Source organism: Rhamphochromis sp. 'chilingali' (assembly GCF_963969265.1).
Source record: "Rhamphochromis sp. 'chilingali' genome assembly, chromosome: 3".
NCBI lineage: Eukaryota > Metazoa > Chordata > Actinopteri > Cichliformes > Cichlidae > Rhamphochromis > Rhamphochromis sp. 'chilingali'.
The window spans coordinates 17,452,143-17,472,554 of record NC_137931.1 but is presented as its reverse complement, the minus strand read 5'-3'; the positions used below and the strand labels follow the sequence as shown (position 1 = coordinate 17,472,554).

At 37.5% G+C, this 20,412-nt stretch overlaps 1 protein-coding gene across 1 annotated transcript; it reads left to right on the top strand.

Moving 5' to 3' along the window:
- Window positions 1-14,451: 14,451 nt before the first annotated feature.
- LOC308393740 (uncharacterized protein) lies at window positions 14,452-19,449 on the top strand. Its single transcript, XM_080877695.1, has 5 exons — window positions 14,452-14,539; window positions 16,782-16,833; window positions 17,695-17,850; window positions 18,084-18,179; window positions 18,330-19,449. Exons 3-5 carry the CDS (start codon window positions 17,737-17,739, stop codon window positions 18,567-18,569), a joined length of 450 nt encoding a protein of 149 aa, XP_080733821.1. The 5' UTR covers window positions 14,452-14,539; window positions 16,782-16,833; window positions 17,695-17,736; the 3' UTR covers window positions 18,570-19,449.
- Window positions 19,450-20,412: the final 963 nt, after the last annotated feature.

Here is a 20,412-nt window from a genome sequence, read left to right as displayed (position 1 = left end):
AAAGACTGATGCTAAAAAAAAGAAAAAAGAACTGCTGCTCCTTCTGCAGATGTTTGTTAGAATCATTTTCTGCCATCAAATGCTCCTCTGGAAATGTCTTAATGTAATGTCATGTTGCCCCTTTGCCAAGTTATCTGCACCACCAACCACAAAATAGTCTCAGAAATGCAAGCTCCGTCACCTGTTAGTGTCTAGTGTGCATTTTCCCTCTGGAAATGGCATCTAAAGCACATTTTTATGACTCATTTGTTATTCCACTAAACACATTTGTAGATATGTGCAAAAACATCTTTATCCAGCTTTTAGAGAACACTCAGTTAACATTAATAAGCGGCCTCCTTGGAGCTCTGTTGGTGTGTTTATTCTGATTGATGAGGCAGACTGCACCTTATGTAAAGTACTCGAACACATCTCTTTTCTTTTACTGCTATAACATGCAAATTATTGTGGATCATCGCAGGGCTTGTGAAACAGGAGGGTCGGCTAGTACTGCACGCACATATCCACATCAGAAAGTCACATGTAGAATAAAGTGTTCCTTCACTCAGGTCCAATAAAGATATATGTGTTATTCCTCTGCGTCTTCTAGGAGCTGAAGACAGGCCAGGATGGATTTTTTCTGTGCTATATCTTTTCTGTATGCGGAGACTCAATGAGAATACATTAGCTGCTGCAGATGACTTTTCAAACTTAACGTCTCCTCTTTCTGTGATATTTACACACTGAACACACACTCTGAAATTAATTAGAAAACAACTTAATGGAATGGCTGAGGGCTTCATAAGCAGGCCTAATGACGTTCGCCTACACCGGGCTATTGGGAGATTTAAATCTAATTCACACACTACCTTAATCTAATTCAAACACGACTACAAAGATTCTCATCATTATGACTGGCATCTAATTACAGATGGTGTGCGCAGTGATCGACTTAGAGAGAAGACACCCAGTGAATTAAAAAGTTGTGTGGCGTGTAAATCACCCTCTAAGCTTTTCTTCTGTCAGAAAAGCATTGTCTAAATAATTTCAGCTAAATGGTGATAAAAGGCCCAATGTCTAATTTGTCTTTAGTAAAGGAAAATAGATCTGGGCTGATTATAGGGGATGTCACTTTAGCTGCAGGCCCCAGGAGATATTTTGTTGTTCATAGCGCAGGCTGACTAAAAAAGGCGAGAAGCGTGCAGGAGCTCACTTCAACAATAACTGACGATGTCATCCACTTTACTCGGTTCTGTATTTTCTTATCTGCTTAAAGATTTAGTTTTACAGCTCTAGCTTTCAGTGATGCTGTGTCTCTTTATGTATGTGTGAGATATATGTAAATATAGCCACTGCACACCTGCTGGTAGCATGCAATGTTTAAAGTGTCACTGTCAGTAACGTCTATTATATCTATATTGGGCTTTTTATTTTAATTTATCAGATTCCATCCATACATTTCCTTCTACTTATCCGATTCAGGGTCATAGTTGGGCTGACGTCTATCCCAGAGGTCATGGGTCAAGTGGATAGTTTAATTCAATTCAATTCAATTTTATTCAACGAATCACATAAGGCGCTACCTCAAAAGTGCTTTATATTATAAGGTAAAGACCCTGCAAATCAAATCAAATCAAATCACTTTTATTGTCACATCACATGTGCAGGCACACTGGCACAGCACATGCGAGTGAAATTCTTGTGTGCGAGCCCCACAAGCAACAGAGATGTGCAAACACAACAACACAAACGAGCAAAATACAAGAATGGCTGAGGTGTCTATGACGTGTTCAGCAGTCTGATGGCCTGATGGAAAAAGCTGTCTCTCAGTCTGCTGGTACGGGACCGGATGCTGCGGAACCTCCTTCCTGATGGAAGCAGTCTGAACAGTTTATGGCTGGGGTGACTGGAGTCCTTGATGATCCTCCCCGCTTTCCTCAGGCAGCGCTTCCTGTAGATGTCTTGGAGGGAGGGAAGCTCACCTCCAATTATCCGTTCAGAGCACCGCACTACTCGCTGGAGAGCTTTGCAGTTGTAGGCGGTGCTGTTGCCATACCAGGTGGTGATGCATCCAGTGAGGATGCTCTCAATGGCACAGTGATAGAAGGTCCTGAGGATGCGGGGGCTCATGCCGAATCTTTTCAGTCTCCTGAGAAAGAAGAGGCGCTGCTGCGCCTTCTTCACTGTTTTGTTTGTGTGTACTGACCACGTAAGATCCTCAGCCAGATGTACACCAAGGAACCGGAAGCTGCTCACTCTCTCCACAGCAGCGCCGTTGATGGTGATGGGGGTGTGTACTTCTCTGCACCTCCGGAAGTCCACTATCAACTCCTTTGTCTTTGCGACGTTGAGGGTGAGATGGTTGTCTTGACACGAGTGGGTCAGGGCGCTGACCTCCTCCCTGTAAGCCGTCTCATCACCGTTGGTGATAAGACCCACCACTGTAGTGTCGTCCGCAAACTTCACAATGATGTTGGAGCTGTTAGTGGCTGTGCAGTCGTAGGTGTAGAGTGAGTACAACAATATAGAGAAACACCAAACAATGAATCTACCCCCTCTGAGCAAGAACTTGGGAACAGTGGGGAGGAAAAACTCCCTTTTAAAAGGAAGAAACCAGGTTGAAGGAGGGGAGGCCATCTGCCATAGTCGACTGGGGTTGAGGCGCCCATTAGAGTCAAATGCTGGACCATATTGCTGTAACTTCAACATCATACCACCTGAAAACAGATTTAAACTACAAAATAATTTCTATTTTGCTTCTTTCTGTTGATTATTTTGTATTTTATATTATTTTTTATCTTGCTAAGATACCACTTTCAGTTATATTCATGCCCACAAAAGATACTCAAGCCACCCTCTTATTTTTTTATATTGATCAAAGCCAATGACCATTACCTTGCACCATTATAATGTGAACATTCAGGCTCTAACAATATTACCCGTCTTCTTGATGTTGAAAAGAAGAAACGCGGCGACACATCTGCATACAAGCAGGCACACAGAGGGCTTGACCGAGCAAGTAAATTCAGTCAGGCATTTAACTCTAGAAAACACCTGGGAAAAGGTCAGACGACTAAAAATTATGTAATCACTAAAGTTGAGTGTTGGCAGCGTGTGGATGGTGGCGAATATTAAAAACAGCTATAAAAGCAGACTGTATGCATGCAAAGGCATGGTTTCTTAAGGCTTCTTTAATCTTTTTATTTTTTGCATAAACTATTACTCAGACATGCAGTGTGTACATCTCTGTGAGTTACTGAGCTCATCAAAAACACAATTGTTTTGGAAATTGCACTCGTCAAATCACACATTTCAGGCTTACTTCGTTTGAGTTTGGCATGTAAGTTTAACAGACATTTTATTTGTTATTATAATTGTATTATTTTATTAATTTTTTTAAATTTTTTATTTTATTTTTTTGTTTCACACATGGTACAGCAGTAATGCATTCCCATACACAACCTTCCTTTCAATTAAAGTAACACTGTTTCCATGCATGAAAAGGAGCAGGAAGAAGAATAAATTCTTAGTTAATTATTTGTGTTTTCATTTATTTTATTTATGTAGTCAGTTTTGTCTGAATATGAGGCTTTTCCCACTTTTCAGCACCTATATGAGTCCATACACACCCCAGAGCCTTCGTGAATATCCAACACGTTCTCCTTTGATGTCGAGTGTTCCATCATTCACTGGTGCGGTCATCACTCCAGAATACAGATAGACTTTAAAGTAGTTTTCAAGCTTTAGCATGAGCCTATACAGAGTGATAGGAGAGTTTCTGCATTTACACATGAGACACAGGAATGCTATAGCCATCAGCAATAACTGATAAAAACATCATTTCCAACATGGAGACAGGCTCATTGAGCAGCAACAAACAGATGAACTTTCATCAGACTTTATGCATCGCATATTGTCTGATCCATTCACTAAAGTTTAATAAAGTTTGTATCAGTAAATAAATATGGCCTTGCTAATGATCATAATCTTTATTTCTGTATTTTACAGGTAAAATGGTCAAAGAGCTTTTTAATCTTTTTCAAGAGAGACCTTTTGAGAGAAAAATGGAATGCAGCATTTATTATATAAATGTATCTTCACATTGGGCCTGTAGTTATTAAGAACTGAAGGATAACCTCCTAGGGCAGAGGGTAAGATTAAGAGAAGGTGTAAAGCTTACACAGGAAGCCAATGCAAATACAGCACACGTCAGGTGCACTGACATTAATACATGCTTAACCTTGAATTTACTGTACGTCAAGTCAGTATGCTTTGTTCTCTCAGAACAACGCCTCTGTGTGTGTTGGTGGCAAAGAGACTACCCAATGTGTATGCCTAGATCCTGACAGGTCCCGCCTTCATGTTGTGGATAATTGATAATTACGAGTAATTAAAGGAGTCCCTGCTGTGTTGGGTTACATCCATAAATGACCACGCTGAAGATCATCAGCAATCCTTTTTGTCGGTGTTAAATAAACTCAGAGGAAAGACTGCTATGCTGCTGGAGGCAGCAAACAAAACTTCAGCTCCTGTTGAAGGTTGGCTTTTGACAATAACTTTGATCATGAAATCCTGCGATAATGAGTAATGAGGAAGTCTCAAATTCTTGAATACTCTGGATAGTTCCAGCAATCAAGGCCATTGTAGGATCAGCCAGCAATGTCTGATGTCTGAAAAGAGCTTATGTTGTTTGTATCAGATAAGAGAAAGCCTAAAGTAGCAAACCTACAGATGATTATGATCTGACTCTGCACTTCTGAAAGGAACTAAATGTTCTGGTGGGTTTCAGCTGAGTCTTTTAGTTTTATAACCCACAACTTTATTGTTTTGGTTTAGTGTAACTGTTCTTATCAGCCTTGTTTCAAGCTAAAGCAAGCCGAGAAAAAAACACACCAGCTAAATCGACTGCACACTACCTACCTAGTATCAAATGTCAGACAGTAAGAAAGTTGTGAAAAACAAAAAAAAAGAGGGGAAAAAACAATCTGTTCTGATCTTCCAAATCAGAAATTTTAAAAGTGTATGTTTATATGTTTGTGGCAGATCAGGAAGCCTTTTTCACAGCAGGCACGTTGGCTGTTTCAGACAAGCACAGGTGTAACTAATAACATTAGTGATGGCTCAGTTCCATTAAGTGTCCCAGCAAGACTGAGTGAGAATAAACAGAGCTCTGAAACACACACACCCATTTAGAGTGAAGTCTTTCTTAATGTTTCTGCTTCTGCTTGAGTTTAGCTAAACGTGAAAATAAAAGCACATATTTCAATGAAATCTGGTGACCAGTTTGAGATGATTTGATCTTTGTGATATTGTGTGTTATCCTGCTGGTAGCAGCTATCAGAAGATGGTACACTGAAGTGATAGAGGGAAAGACGTGGTCGGCAGCACTACTCAGCTCGGATGATGAGTTAGTGGTGGCCAAAGTGTGCCTAGAAAACAGTCCTCACACCGTTACACTACCAGCACCAGCTCAACTGTATGGATCCATTGTTTGCACCAAATCCAATCCTACCACACCAGAATGAGAAATTTATCAAAACAAGCAACATTGTTCCAATCTTCTCTTGTCCAATTTTGAGGAGTCCGTGTGAATTGAAACCTCAGTTTCCTGTTCTTAGCTGGCAGGAGTGGTACCTGGTGTGGTCTTCCGCCTCCGTTTCAAGGTTCGAGACGTTGTGCAGTCTCTTCTGCACACTTTGGTTGTACATGTGTTATTTTGAGTTATTGTCAACTTCTTGTCTGCTCAAAGCATTCTGGCCAACTACAGCTCACTGGATATTTTTCTTCTATATGCAAACCCTACAGACTGGTTGTATGGGAAGATCCCAACGGATCAGCAGTTTCTGAAATACTCAGACCAACTTATCTGGTGCCGAAATCCAGGTCAGGTTGAAAGCCACTTAAATCACCTTTCTTCACTACTCTGATGCTTGATTTGAACTTCAGCAGGTGATAAGCACGTCCATGCTGTTTGATTGATGGATTAGATGTTTATGTAAATGTGCAGCAGAACAGGTTTATGTAATGAAATGAGTGCATTTTAGCTTGAAGTAGTCATGAATCTGTAAAACATTAAAGCTTCTGTACAAGCCTGCAGAAACATTTTTCCCCTCTCTTTTCATTTGCCAAATGCACTAAAAGTCATGACAACAAAAGAACATCTATTGGAAACGTGGCCATGTAGTTATTGCTAAAGCCCTCATGGCAACATCCAGAGGCCAACTGGGTTGAAGTCAAGGACTCTCTGTTCAAAAGCATTGTTGGACGTTTTATGTTTGTGTGTGTGTCAAAGCCCCTTTTTCATTATGGAAAAATAAAAAAGGACAACCCTATTACAAACATCTGCCCTGAGCTTATGTGGAGAGATAATTACAAACTCATTTTCTAAAATCACTTGTAGACTTCACCTGGTCTGAAACAGCTCTGACCTGCATGATTTTTCTTGTGTAGCAGCGGCCACAATGAAGAGAGACAAATGGAAAGACCTTCATCTAAAATAGTCCCTGGCTTTCTCTCTAGTGTGTGTTGTCCTATCTGATTTCTCTCCCCCTTTTTCTTCCTAAGACCCCTATCTTATTTTCTGTCTAATAAAATCAGTCTTCCTTTCCGGGTTTGTCTGTGTTTTTGACTCAGTTTTCTAAAATTACAGTTTGTATTTTTGTCTGACCTTGCTACCTTAAGATCACTGTTGTGTAAAATACTTGTAATTGCTTCTCCCTTGACTCATGTCTCTTCAGCAGGTTCTCCTGTATTACTGCAAAGTGTTAATACTGAAAGAGGAATATTTGGACACATTTTATTAAGCATGAAAGGTAAATGGGCAAAAATGAGTCAGCTCTGACTCATCAAAGTTTCTGCTCAAAACATCACTTAAAGTACAGGAATAGGATGATTCTCCTCCTGGCTCATTACCAGCTTCAGTTAGCCACACTTCCCAGACCTCACTCTCTCTCCCACATTACAGTACAACAGATTTAACTTAAGAAGTGCAATGCACCACTGCAAATATGATGAGGGTGTGAATGCAGAGTGAAATACTATTGTGTAATTCAAGTGCTAACATTATTAACATAGTTTAGCTGTAAGAACGAAAAAATAAACCTCTATGGAAATTAAGTAGTAGCATGATAATATAAGACTACTATCTGTAAGTAGAGATGGACCGATCCGATATTACGTATCGGTATCGGTCCGATACTGACCTAAATTACTGGATCGGATATCGGAGAAAAATAAAAAAATGTAATCCGATCCATTAAATATCACGAAAGCACCTCACAAAACTTGCAACACGCCGTAACTCACCTCAGAACGTTAGCACGTCGGAGCAGTATGCATCACGTGATAGAGCGGCTGTGGCATGCGGGACCTGTGGTGGTCTGGATAGCATTTGGAGCTTCGCTAGCAACCTGGCATTTCATCTCCGACAAAGTTTTCCCGAGAGAAGTAAAGCAAGTGTGTAAGTCCATCTCTGAATGTTTGTAAAGCATTCCTGCGTTAAGCTTAACGAGCGACTGCCTCTCGCTCTCCGGCTGCTACTTCAATCATGAAACTGCTTAATGATCAGCTGATCGGCTTTTCTGTCGCGAGTCCGTGTCTCTAGTTTGCTTTTGGCCCACTTTGCACCAGAAAGAGGAAACCAGCGGCTGAACAACAGCAGCACGTTTAAGCTTGATCAGCTGTTGTTAGAATTTATTTAATATTACTTTCTACTCGAGGATCTTTTTCTACGTAGCTGACGGCTGGTAACTGTGCAGGGGCGGATCTAGCAAAGTTTAGCCAGGGGGGCCGATAGGGCATTAACAGGGAAAAGGGGGCACAAAGACATACTTTTCTTTCTTATTCTCATTTAAAATGTCTAGCTTTTAATAAATAATTATCTGACACCCAAAGTTTTAATTTGATGTAAAATGAATAGAAGTCAATTACTGTATATAGTAACTATTAAGTCTAATATATATACCCTAGTAAGCTATAGTACTTTTTCCTTTGGGAAGGTACCATCTGTGCAGTCTGCAATTCTGTTGAAGAAAGATGTTGAATCTATTTAATATTTCTTGAAAAATAATTGATTTCTGTGCATTTTTTTCCACACTGCATCAAATTAAGGTTGATTACGTCGATTAAGCATCATGAGGTGGAGCGTGAGGGGTATTTCCCTATTTTTTATTTATTTATTTTTGTTGTTGCTGGGAGTTGGAACCCTATTAGTTAGGTTGCTTAATATTTATGCTAAGTACTCTTTAAAATACCAGAATAGGGAGGATGGTGTAGGTTTGAGTTTATTAGATTGATCAGTATTGCTGAACTATGAAATATTTTTTTTTGCATACAGGTATAACAGAATAGCTTTAGTGTAGTTGTTGTTTTAAACTTGAGTATGAACTTATACAAAATGCAGCAAGATATTTAAAAAAAAAACAGTTTTGTTGATTAAAAAACATTATATCGGATTCATATCGGTATCGGCAGATATCCAAATTTATGATATCGGTATCGGTATCGGACATAAAAAAGTGGTATCGTGCCATCTCTATCTGTAAGTAATACATCTGACAAAAACGTTGAAAATTATGCAAACTAGTTACATAATTATATTACATATTGAAATTCCTCTCTTCTTACCATTTTATTTCATATTCTGAAAACATTATTAGATTACAAAAGTGATGGGCCACACTGACACCAGCCACTATCTGGCCAAGTCCTGACTACATAACTTTGGTAACGCTTTATAAAAACCATCATATACAAACCACTAACCTTTAGCTCAGACAGTTTTGTGTTCATGTAAGCTTGTTTACACTGCTTTAAAGCTAGCTGTTTGGCTGGATGTAGGAAAAGAACATAGTTTGGATCTAAATGTGAGAAATGTCACTACTACAGTGACAGTCACAGCATCTGTGCTAGAGGGAACTTTATAATACTACCCAAGATTAAAGACCCCGATTTAAAGTGGAATTAATAAGTATGTTTTTTTTAAAAGAAAAAAAAGAATAAAGGGAATATTTTAATTTATTTAAAGCAATAATTTGGAATAAAATGCAGCTGAAATATAAAAACTTAAAAAGCTGATTTATTTATTTTGTCAAATAATTGATGATTAGGGGAAATTTGCTTGGTATAAACTGAACGTATAAAAATCAGTGCATTTAATTTAACCTGATGCCAATATATTTAACATTTTCTACAAGTAACAATTTACATGTAATCAAATTACTTGACGTCAGCATTTTGGACATAAATACTTTTGAGTGTACAATCAAGTAAATAATTCAGGTTTTTACTGAAAAGGAAAAAAAAGAGTTGTATGTTTTAAAGGGTTTGCTATGTTAAATTATTGACGTGCTTGAAAAATAATCTACAATAAATATCTTATTTGCTTATTTGTGGAAGCACCACACAAATAAGATATCCATAAGAAGTCCATTTTTTGGTTTGGTTTCTTTTTATAAAAGTTGATTATTTGAAGATCAAATTGATCCATGCTGTGTTTAGTTTTTTCTGTAAGTATGAAGGACAGTCTTGATCACATTATTATTTGTAAAACAAGGATTAAATAGTTAATAATTAAACCCCTATCAAGTACATTAATATAATGCATAAATGTATCAAAGCAAGGTAAAAGCACTCCATATTACAGCCAGAACTTGAAAGTATTCAAGGTGTAAAACATTTGTTTTTTCCCAAAAAATATCCAGAAGTGACACATTACTTATAATTAATTAGACTTTTTTTTTCTGTGAAATATTGAATTGTTACCCTAGTGTAACAACGATAACAAAGTAGTAACTTTAGTAAAAACAACAACAACAACAAAAAAAAAAACCACACACAAAAGACAAAGTAAATTAGAGGGAATAGCACCCTTTGTCACAGGCTATATTATAAATGTTACCAAACAAATTCATTAATTACCATTTCATTGTTTTTTCACAGTAAAATACCTATTCAAGTATAATTGACAATCTATTTCCCATTTTTCCCATTGATTCTTATATTCGTTGATTTGATTTTGCCTATCCAAAGCTATGCTTAGGCTAATTCAACATCCATTCGACTTTCCAAAGTATAAGAGAGCTGCTCCAAAATCCCCTCTGTACTGTGTATTTCACTTGTATTTTTCAAAACACATATAGTTTTGAGCTGTTAATGAAAAACGTGATGGGGTGGCTGTAGCTCAGGTGGCAGAGCAGGTCAACCGCTAATCAGAAGGTCGGTGGTTCGATCCCAGGCTGCCTCCTGGCTGCATGCCAAATATCCTTGGGCAAGATACTAACCCCAAGTTTGCCTACTGGTGGTGGTCAGAGGGCCCGGTGGCGCCAGTGTCCGGCAGCCTCGCCTCTGTCAGTGCGCCCCAGGGCAGCTGTGGCTTCAATGTAGCTTGCCATTGTGAATGTGTGTGTGAATGACTGAATGCAGTGTGAAGCGCTTTGAGGTCCTTAGGGACTAGAAAAGCGCTATACAAATGCAGGCCATTTACCATTTGGTGTAAAGTATATTTCAGAAAAATAAGAACAAATTTTCCAACTTTGGCGTGATTCCCAAGTTGAGGAAGCTGAATGGCTTCAACATAACACCTCTGGAACACCCTCAAAGATTTATCCTATATTGCTGAACATATCTGATAAAGACAGGTGAAATGTTTATGCCTGAATATCAAGCTTAAGGCTATCTATAGCTCTGCATTTTAGGGCTTTAGTGTCTATGTTAACATCAGTGGCGGAGCGGGGGGGGTGGCTTACTGGGCTTAAGCCCGGGTTGTTTTTTCAGAAGCCCGGGGTCTTTTGGAGTGTAATTTTTTCATAGTTAGATGCCTGACTGACAACTGTATAAAACAAAAACTACACACAATATTCAAAGCACATAGTGCACACTGTGGGAATTTACGACTGTGCGTAAATCCGCCCTAATATTGGTATGATCCGAGCTTAGACACGGAGCGAGGGGGCGGGGGGAGCTGCTGCCTGCGAGTGCGCTGTTGGAGAAGCGCAGCCAGGCAGAGTGAAGTTTACCAGGTACCAAAGCAAATCATTCGTACTGTACAAATAATGTAAATATGACAGTGTATCACGAAAGATTGATATCAAACTGATCACTTCACCCATATTACGTTACTTGCTCTTCAAGTGAATCAACAAATGGCGAAATGAAAAGCCGAACAACAACAATGCTGTTTCTTTAGAGAGTCTTAGCTTACATGTGTGTTTATTTCATATTTTCAGTTGTTACCCTCCACAGCTAAATAAATCGGTTTAAGTAATGCACTGATACACAAGAATAAGGGGCTTCTTTCAAAGAAAAACCTCTGGTAGATGTTATTTTATATATTATGCTTTGTATGTTGTTCAGTACATTCCTTTGTAAAACAAGAGGAATTTCAATACACAGCAGTATATCCACAGTTTAAACCAGATATTTTCATACACTTTATGGAAAACACAAGAACATTTTTTTACTGTACAACATGAATTTAGAATAAACCTGTTTTGTTTTGGATAAATAAATATTGGAATATCTTTCGAATTAGTTAAATATCAGAATAAAGAGAGCGAGCTGTCTATTTTTATCACTTTCATCAAATTTAGGAGTACATATACACTAAGTTTATTGTTAATTAATAAGAAAACTCCAGACGATTCCATTCTGAGGTGAAGAAGCTTCTGATAGGTTAGTAGAGTCCATGTGAGTAAACTGGTGGCACAGCTGTGGATGCATATAAGGCAAAACACAGAGCAGTTTCTTTGACATGGGAAAATCAAGAGATATCAACCAAAACACCAGGAAAAGAATTGTGGAGCTCCATAAGTGTGGCTCAAGTTTGAATACAATTTGGTGCCATTTACAATTAAACTTGATGATGTTGGTGTTTGGCTTGATTGTCAGCACAAAGAGGGAGAGAGAGGAACAGAGAGGGAGAGAGAGGAACAGAGAGGGAGAGAGAGCAGGTGAGACAGATGTTAGTCAAATGGTTGTTTACCAAAAGTATCACCGTATCATAGGTACTCATGTATCTCGTACCTAGTGTTTCTTTTTAGGTTTGTTATTTTTCAAATTCTACATTTATTAAGTTATGCAGGCTTGTTTGCACAACAAGGCTAAATAATTATATAAACTTTTCTCAATCTAAATATTGTACTTTGGTAGAATTAAAAAAAATAAGTGTAGTGCAGGTCTATGATGATCTATGATTTTAGTGCTACTATCATGTAGTTCTGATTCTGATTCTGATTTTTTCAGTCATTTCTACCCCCCCCCCACCCCACCCCCCTCAAATCCCACATGCATACTACCCTTTAGGGCTAAGCCCCGGGTGTATCAAATGTCTGCCTCTGCCTCTGGTTAACATTGTAGCCAATGGGAAATATTCTTACCACAACTCAGCATGCTGTTTATATCCAAAAATCTATTTCTAATTGTTTAGATCTCAATACTATTAGGGACAAAAATCAGCGGTTTTAGCTCAGCCTCCACTTGCAGAATATTTCTTCAAGTGAAGGTAATAATCAGGCTTTCTGCTCTGCATCCTCTTGTTTATGCACAAGCTTGTCTGCTGTGTATTCTGAGGTCTTTTATTGGAGTGAAAAGCCTTTTGACTGTGTTGTTTATTGGTAACACACAGGCCAGGAGGTGGGTGGATGTTTTGCTTGCTCTCAGTCTTTGTGTGCTAAATAATGAAGCCCAATCCTGATTCATAATCAGAAACTCTGCTGAATAACAACAACAACAACAACAACAACAACAAAAAGCGCCATGGTAACTGGCTATATTTTTCATTTTCTTCTATTCAGCGATGTTTTGTTTTGTTTTGGGTTTTTTTTTTTTGGGGGGGGGGGGGGTGTTTTTTGAAAAACTTTACAATTTGTTTATCCGGGAGCACATAGTGAATTAAATTGAATGCCTTGTGTTTTCTTAAGGTGTAGTGTTGAAATTTTAAATGAAATTAGATTTCTCCTACACATTTCTGCCCTCTTCATTAGTTGCCTGGCAGCAGCAGAAATTGTTTTCCAAAAAGAGTGAAGACTTGTTTATTTATAGTTTTTAAAGTCATTTTCTTTACCTGACATCAGTGTCTGGAACGCACTGTTCCACATAAACATGCTCCAGTAAATGACTCCAGGTTTGCTGCATTTTATCAAATAAAGGTGAGGTGAGTTACTGTTTGAATATGTTTGAACTTGAGGCACGGGGGAAGCTAATTATTTGTGATCTGACAAACATCTAGTGTTTACACACTGCTTTTACACCCATTCCCAGCCATTTTTCAGCTTGGGTATGGATGTCAGCCTGAAAGAGTGGACCAAAATAAGAAATCACCTCAAAACATCATATTTTTATGGGGCAAAATATCTCAAATCAGTGCGGTCATCACTGAACTTCCATGTGAGTAATTATATATTGTATTAACAGTTGGCATCACAAGACAAATACTAAATTTAACATTTTAAGATAAAAAAAAAATACACTATCATGATGTGCTGGGATTAACATAAACACTTACACGTGAAGCTGGTTAATGAGCTATCAATATTTAATCAGTAAATGAGGCATGTAAGGAGAGAAAGGGGAGAAAATGAGGGGCATATCACACACAGTCTTTGACATTTGGCTGCTTATTAGTGACATCTGTAATTAAACATGAATTTTACTAGCCCGTTTAAATTAGGTTCACACATCACACACATTAAAAAAAAAACAAGCAATTTTTGCCATGCTACTTTGGTTTACATGTAAATTAACTTCTATATTTTTATTCAGCAATTGTATCAACCATGGGCATGTTCACCATTTAAAATACCCCAAAAAGCAGTTAGGTCCATCTATTTTTTGACAGTGATGCAAGTTTTATAATTTTGTTTCTGTAAACCACCAGAGTTAACTTGGATTTAAACAGTTAAGGCATGATTGAATTACAGACTTTTAGCTTTAATTCAAGGGTTCTGACAAAAGAATTGCATTAAACCTTTAGGAATGACAGACTTTTTCTAAATACTCTCCAGTTTTCAGACTCAATAATTATTGGAAAATTGACTGACAAGCGCTTTAGTGGCCAGGTGATGTCCGTCTCCTCATTAATCAATGACAACTTAAGCCACAGGGTTGATTATAAGTAGAGTTGATTACAAGTATTGAACGTGCACAAGCTCTTTCCTGGAATTTTCCAAACAGATGTTGCAAATAAAAATGGGTAAAAAGAAACTCTTCATAATATCTTGCCAAGATAAGAACACTACACTGAAAAAAGTGATATTGTCTCCTTTTAAATATAGCATATTATATTTTGGTATATCTTTTCAATTCAAATGAGTAATTCCTGTCTACATATATAATTCGAGTAACTCCAGAATACATTCCCTGCGTTTTAATCCAATTAATTTTAGTTAATTAAATGTAGCTCAAAATGCTTAAGTATGTTTTTCATAGCCTCCTGCTGGGCCATTTTGCGCATGCGTTAGGACAGGCCACCATTTTGCACGCGGACTGAAGAAGCGGACTCTTTGTGTGCTGCAAGCGGGCTTAAGTTAATCGCACAACTTCATATAAAGGTGGTCTAGCTTCGGTAAGTAAACCTTTTACGGTCGTTTTTGTTTTATTTTTTTACCTCAGTCAAAGCATGTTGACTCTTTAAGACGTGTGCACATGGAGAAAGAAGTCTAAGTAGTTGTACACCTCTGAACTTTGTCATGAATTTGACTTAAGCTAGCTATGTGCTCTATTAGCTACTGCTCTATTAAAAGAGTAATTGTATTGATGCGTTAAAATGTCATATGTTTTTAGCTTAGTTCTTGTGGCACACTTTGTACTAACAAATTATGGAACGAGGCAATTTCTCTGTAGTTAGCTGTAAAGTTCACTGTACAGTCGCCTGCAGTTTTAAGTGGAGAAATCGTCCCTCCCGCCACAACATTGGCATTAAGGAATAGTCGGGCGGGGGAGGGGGCTTCTGAACGCACCTGCACAGTCAGGGGTGCAGTAGGAAATAAGTAGGATTGGCATTGCACAACGTCTTTTGTGCAGAAAAAAATAATGGTTGTAAACTGTGGAGGAGAATAACTCAGTGGTTGCCAAAAATGTGAGATCAAAAGGCACTGAGAGTGATGTTTGTCAGAACTGAAATTAACTCAGAAAAGAAGTTGCTTCACTTGATAGAGCTGTTGAGTGCAAGACCTGTCAGCGGTCTGGTTTAGCATTTAAAGCCTCGCTACGTGCTTCCAAACCGCTGCATTTAATCTCAGAGAAAACTAACACAGAGAAGTAAAGCAAGTGTGTAAGTTCATCTCTTTATGTTTGCATAGTATTTCCATGTTGAGCTTAACAACCGATGTATGGAGCCACAGCTGGACTGGCTGTCGGAGTTTTGTATTGAGGGGGAAAGGAAGCGATTTGTTTTATACTTCAGCTAGAATGAAAAAAGACACAAAGCTGGAGTTATTCGGTGTCTTCATGCTGAACAGCTAAAACTTCTTCCCTCATTCTCCCCCCTCCCTCTCCTGTTGCTACTTCAATCATGAAACTGATCGATTATCAGGTGATCGGCTTTTCTGTCGCTAGTCTCTCTCATTTGTTAGTCACCCAGTTTGCGCTAGAAAGAGGAAAACGGCAGATAAACAACAGCAGCACGTTTAAGCTTGATAAGCTGTTGCTAGAATTTTTTTAATATTACTTCTAGTATCCGCTTATGTTTTCTGGAGCCACAGCCGTAATAGCTGCTGGTCATGATAGTTTGTATATGTGGTGAGAAGGAAACATGAAGGTGAAACCAGGAGAAGTTTTTACTGAATCATTAGAGCTGAACAGGTAATGAAGAAACAGGTTTACATTTTAGGTCACATGAATGAGTTGAAGGGAAGTTATGAACTGTTTCTGAGAGACAAATAACTCCAGGATCCTTTTTTAGGTAGCTGACAGCTGGTAACTGTGCAGGGGCGGATCTAGCAAAGTTTTGCCAGGGGCCAGGTAGGGCATTAACAGGGAAAGGGAGACACAAAGACATAATTTTCTTTCTTATTCTCATTTAAAATGTCTAGCTTTTAATAAATAATTATTCTAAATCTTACTACCAAAGTGGTGATCTGGTTAAATGTATAGAGATCCATTATTGTATGTAGTAAATATTAAGTCTAATATATGCCCTAGTAATAGTAGTACATATAGCACTTTTTCCTTTGGGAAGGTACGCTGTCTGCGCTGTCTGCAACTGTATTGAAGAAAAATGTTGAATCAAATTATTATAGAAAAATAATTGATTTCTGTGCATTAAAGTAGATTACGTCAATTAAGCATTATCAGGCGGAGGGTGCGGGGTGGTTTCCTAATATTTTTGCTGGGAGTTGGCAGTCCTATTAGTTAGTTTTAATATTTCTATGTACTGTTTAGAATACCTGAATAAGGAGGATGGTGTAAGTTTTTTAGGTTGATCAGTATTGCTGAAGTATAAAATATTTTGGGTGCAGTGTATTTTTTGCATACAGGTATAACAGAATAGCTTTAATGTTTTGTTTTTAAAACTGAGTATGAACTTATACAAAATGCAGCAAAATATTTATAAAAACAGTTTTATTTATTATAAAATACACTATATCGGATTCATATCGGCATCGGCAGATAATCAAATTTATGATATCGGTATCGGACATAAAAAAGTGGTATCGTGCCATCTGTAGTTTGCACAGAGGCACAAGTAAGATTTGTTTTGTTACAAGGGAGTATCATGAAGTAATGCACTAATGGCTTGGAAACGGTAATTGTTTGTCTTTCTAAAGTTTTTTTTTTTATTTTTATTTGTCTTCCTTTTCTGGCAGATTTTCTTCCCCTTATGTGTTACTGTTTATTCAAGAAGATGGTGTTATTTTGGTAAGTACATGCAAATTCCTTACATATTTATCACAACAGTATTTGTCACAGTATTGCAGGGACAAGTTTATCTATCTCATCTTAAGGGTTCTTGTGATTATTAATATTGATATTAATTAATATCAATTAATATATATGATTAAATTTCTTTTATCCAGGACAAAAGAAGAAAAAAAACTTGCGAAAGTGAAATGAAAAACAGGAATTTAGTTCTTGTGAGTTAAGAGGATGCAGAGCATAGGGTTAGATGGAGGTGGATCATTCACTGTGGTGATCCCTGAAGGAAACAGCCAAGAGAAAAAGGATCAGATTGCAAAAAAAAATGTGGTTTGTTTGCATACATGAGTCTTTACGGTACCCACAGGACTCCTGAAGTATAAGTACTCTGAAGTTTGCAGAGCAATTTCAGAGATGTTTGGGGCTTACATGGCAAGCATGTTTTTAGTTGCACATCTAAATTTTCTCTGCTCTCTGTTGCTGATGGCAGAGTTCTGCCCCGCTGACCTCACAGGTGAGACACTCCCACCAGTGGACAAAGAGCACAGGAAAATGTGTTGCCAACCACCTGAAACAGACAAATATCTGCTTTTTAAAACCCTTTAAACCCGTTAAATGGACTGATGCCATTCATTTCTTCTTTGATTAACAGTAGTAACATCCTTCATGCACTGTATACTAACCCATATGATAATCATGCTTTATGAAGTGATGGCAATTGCATTGTAGCATTTAATGAAGAAATAACAAAATAATCATACCAATGATTAAGCACCAGTCTTCTTTTTTGTGTGTGTGTGTGTGTGAGAGTGTGTGTGTGTGTGTGTGTGTGTGTGTGTGTGTGTGTGTGTGAGAGAGAGACAGGTAAATGCTGAATTCCAGTGTATTACAACACTTCAACTGGAGATGACCTTCGCGGCACAGTTAGACAGAATTACACCTCAGTTGATGACAGTTTTCCAGAAGAAGGGCGGTGTTTCTGGGCAGAAACTTGCCCACCACTTGCAGATCATGCAAGAGGTAAATCTGAATATTGCAAATTCTATTTGGATTTCTTTTGTCTTAAGTGGCAGGTCACTGGTGAGTCCAATAAGCCGTTTTAGGTGACCAGCCAAGCAATCTAAATTTTGAAATTTCATATATAAATTTTATTTACTATGTTTGAACTGACATATGATAAAATTTACTTATTGCGAATGTCAGACATTGTTCTTTTTTCCAAATTGGTTTAATCAGCAACTCTCTTTAAACAGGCTGAAAGTGATGTTAAAGTGAAAAGGGAAGCAGTTCTCAGGGCACTTTGCCTCTACCTTGGTGAAGAGGACGGAAGCCTTATTCGGGAGTTCTTTGTAAGTCATTTAAGTCATTGTAAGCAAGTCATCTATACACACACTTTTTAGATAGATATCTGTGTGTGTGTGTATTACACACACACACACACACACACGACTAGATTGGAGTTAATTGTTTTTTCTTTTACCTTTTTATTAAATGTTTAGGACATTGAAGGAGATGATATCCAGAGAGACCTGAAGAAGCACACCATGGGCATTTATGTCATCAACAGGGAGGATGGACAAAATGGACATTATGATGACATTGGAATATTTGTTGAAGGGGAGATAGTCATGGACAACATTGGATCTCTGGCCCAAGCTTGTGCATTGATGCTTGGAGTAATCTATGCACTAAACCTAGCCTTCCCCAAGGAATTGAAGGACTATTATGAATTCATTTAGAAAGTGTTGATGGGATTCGATGGTGAAAAGCTCTCCCCCAAAGTCTTTGGGCTGAAGAACAAAATTGCTACTGGATAGGAAGATTTCTAAAATAACACATCAAGAGAATGCTGTTATGTAAATTACCAATGACTGGTGCTCTTGTGAATAGGAGTGAAACTCTTGTACAACCATCATTTGTTCTGTGTTATGTTTCGATTGAACATTTTAACTTTCAATAATGAATGTTTCACGTGTGGTACATTTGAGTAGCTTGAAGAGCAACTTTGTAATTATTCAGTTATAGCTGCTGCCCTGCGTATAATCAGTGTTAACTCAACCGGATAAAAAAAAAAACAAAAAAAAAACATTCATGATTACCACACTGCAGCACACTGGTAACACTTTAAAGACTATTAATTGTTTTGAAGCGAGTATGTTAGGTCAGAAAATATGTAAAACATTCAGAATCTTCAAGGAAGGACTAGAATGGAAAGACAGTGGTCAATAAGCAGTAAGGAAAACACAAGTTTAATTTTAAGTCTAATTACCTTATTAAAATGCAATTTCTAAATATGGATCGCAGAACAGCAAGTCTGAAACTGGTTAGTTTGTGGATGCATCAGTTTCTAATTGTGATACATTATACTGCTGGTAGTGTTTTATTCTTTTATGTAAGGAGTTTTTTTTTTTTTTTTTTTTTTCTTTTTTAGAGGAAGAGAAACATTGGTTAACATTTCTCTTGTCTGTTGTTTCTGTTTTGTTTGAATACAGCTTTTTAAAGCTACTAGTTCATAGGCAAAAGTTTTGTAATTTGTATTATACAAATTGCAGCAATTTCCCTTAGAGATGTGGATTCTTATTCTGTTTGCAACAAATTTTGCATTAATAAATGATGTGAAAGAATGTTGTAGTTTTCATTATTGACGTTTTTAAAAACTACAAATCAGGGTAAGCAATATTTTTTTAAGTAAACTTAACTTAATTGAAATAGAGAGAAATTAACAATTTGATTTGAATATAAGTTTGGGACATAAGTGTAAAGGAAACAAATTATTCTGGTACATTTAACACGACCTTAGTTGGACTTACTAATAATATTTGACTAAGACGTATCCACAACAGTTAAGTTAAAGTAGCTTAAAAATATATGTTGGTTTTACTCGCTTAAATTAAATTCAGTGTACTTAAAAAATATTTCTGGATTCAAACAAATTTATTTCGTGCAACCACTTGTCATAAAAAAATTGAGTAAATTGAACAAAACATTTTTTTCAGTGTAGAGGTGGCATATCAATGTCCAAGACTCCAACATTAATTAACTTTGGTGGAAAATATCTAAAAAAAAAACAGTCTGTCTTAATACAAAGAAAGAGAGAAACACCTCATGATCATACATATTAGGAGAACAAAAGGCCACACACAATGGGCAAAAGATTAAAGAAAAGCTAAGCTACAAAATTTTCAGGAGTCCTTTGAAATGAACCACAGGTTAAGCTGACCTGAGGAAGGCTGTTCCAGAGTTTAGGTGTTACAACCTTAAAGATGTGATCACCTTTGGTTTTAAAAGATTGTGGAACAGTTAGGAGAAGCTGATCAGATGATTGGAGAGGCCAGCTGCATTTATAAGGTGTCAGTAGCTCTGCTATATACTTGTACATGTAGAGCTTTAAATGTTATTAATACAATTTTAAAATGAATTCCACCAGGAAGTCCAGAAAATGTAACATATTGAGTCAAAGCACACTGCAAAAGGAACCCAAAATGTTCTCCAGGGAAGAAATTGGATAATCTTCAATGGCAAACTCAGTCACCGGATCTCAACCCAATAAAGCATGCTTTTTAGTTACTGAAGAACTGATGG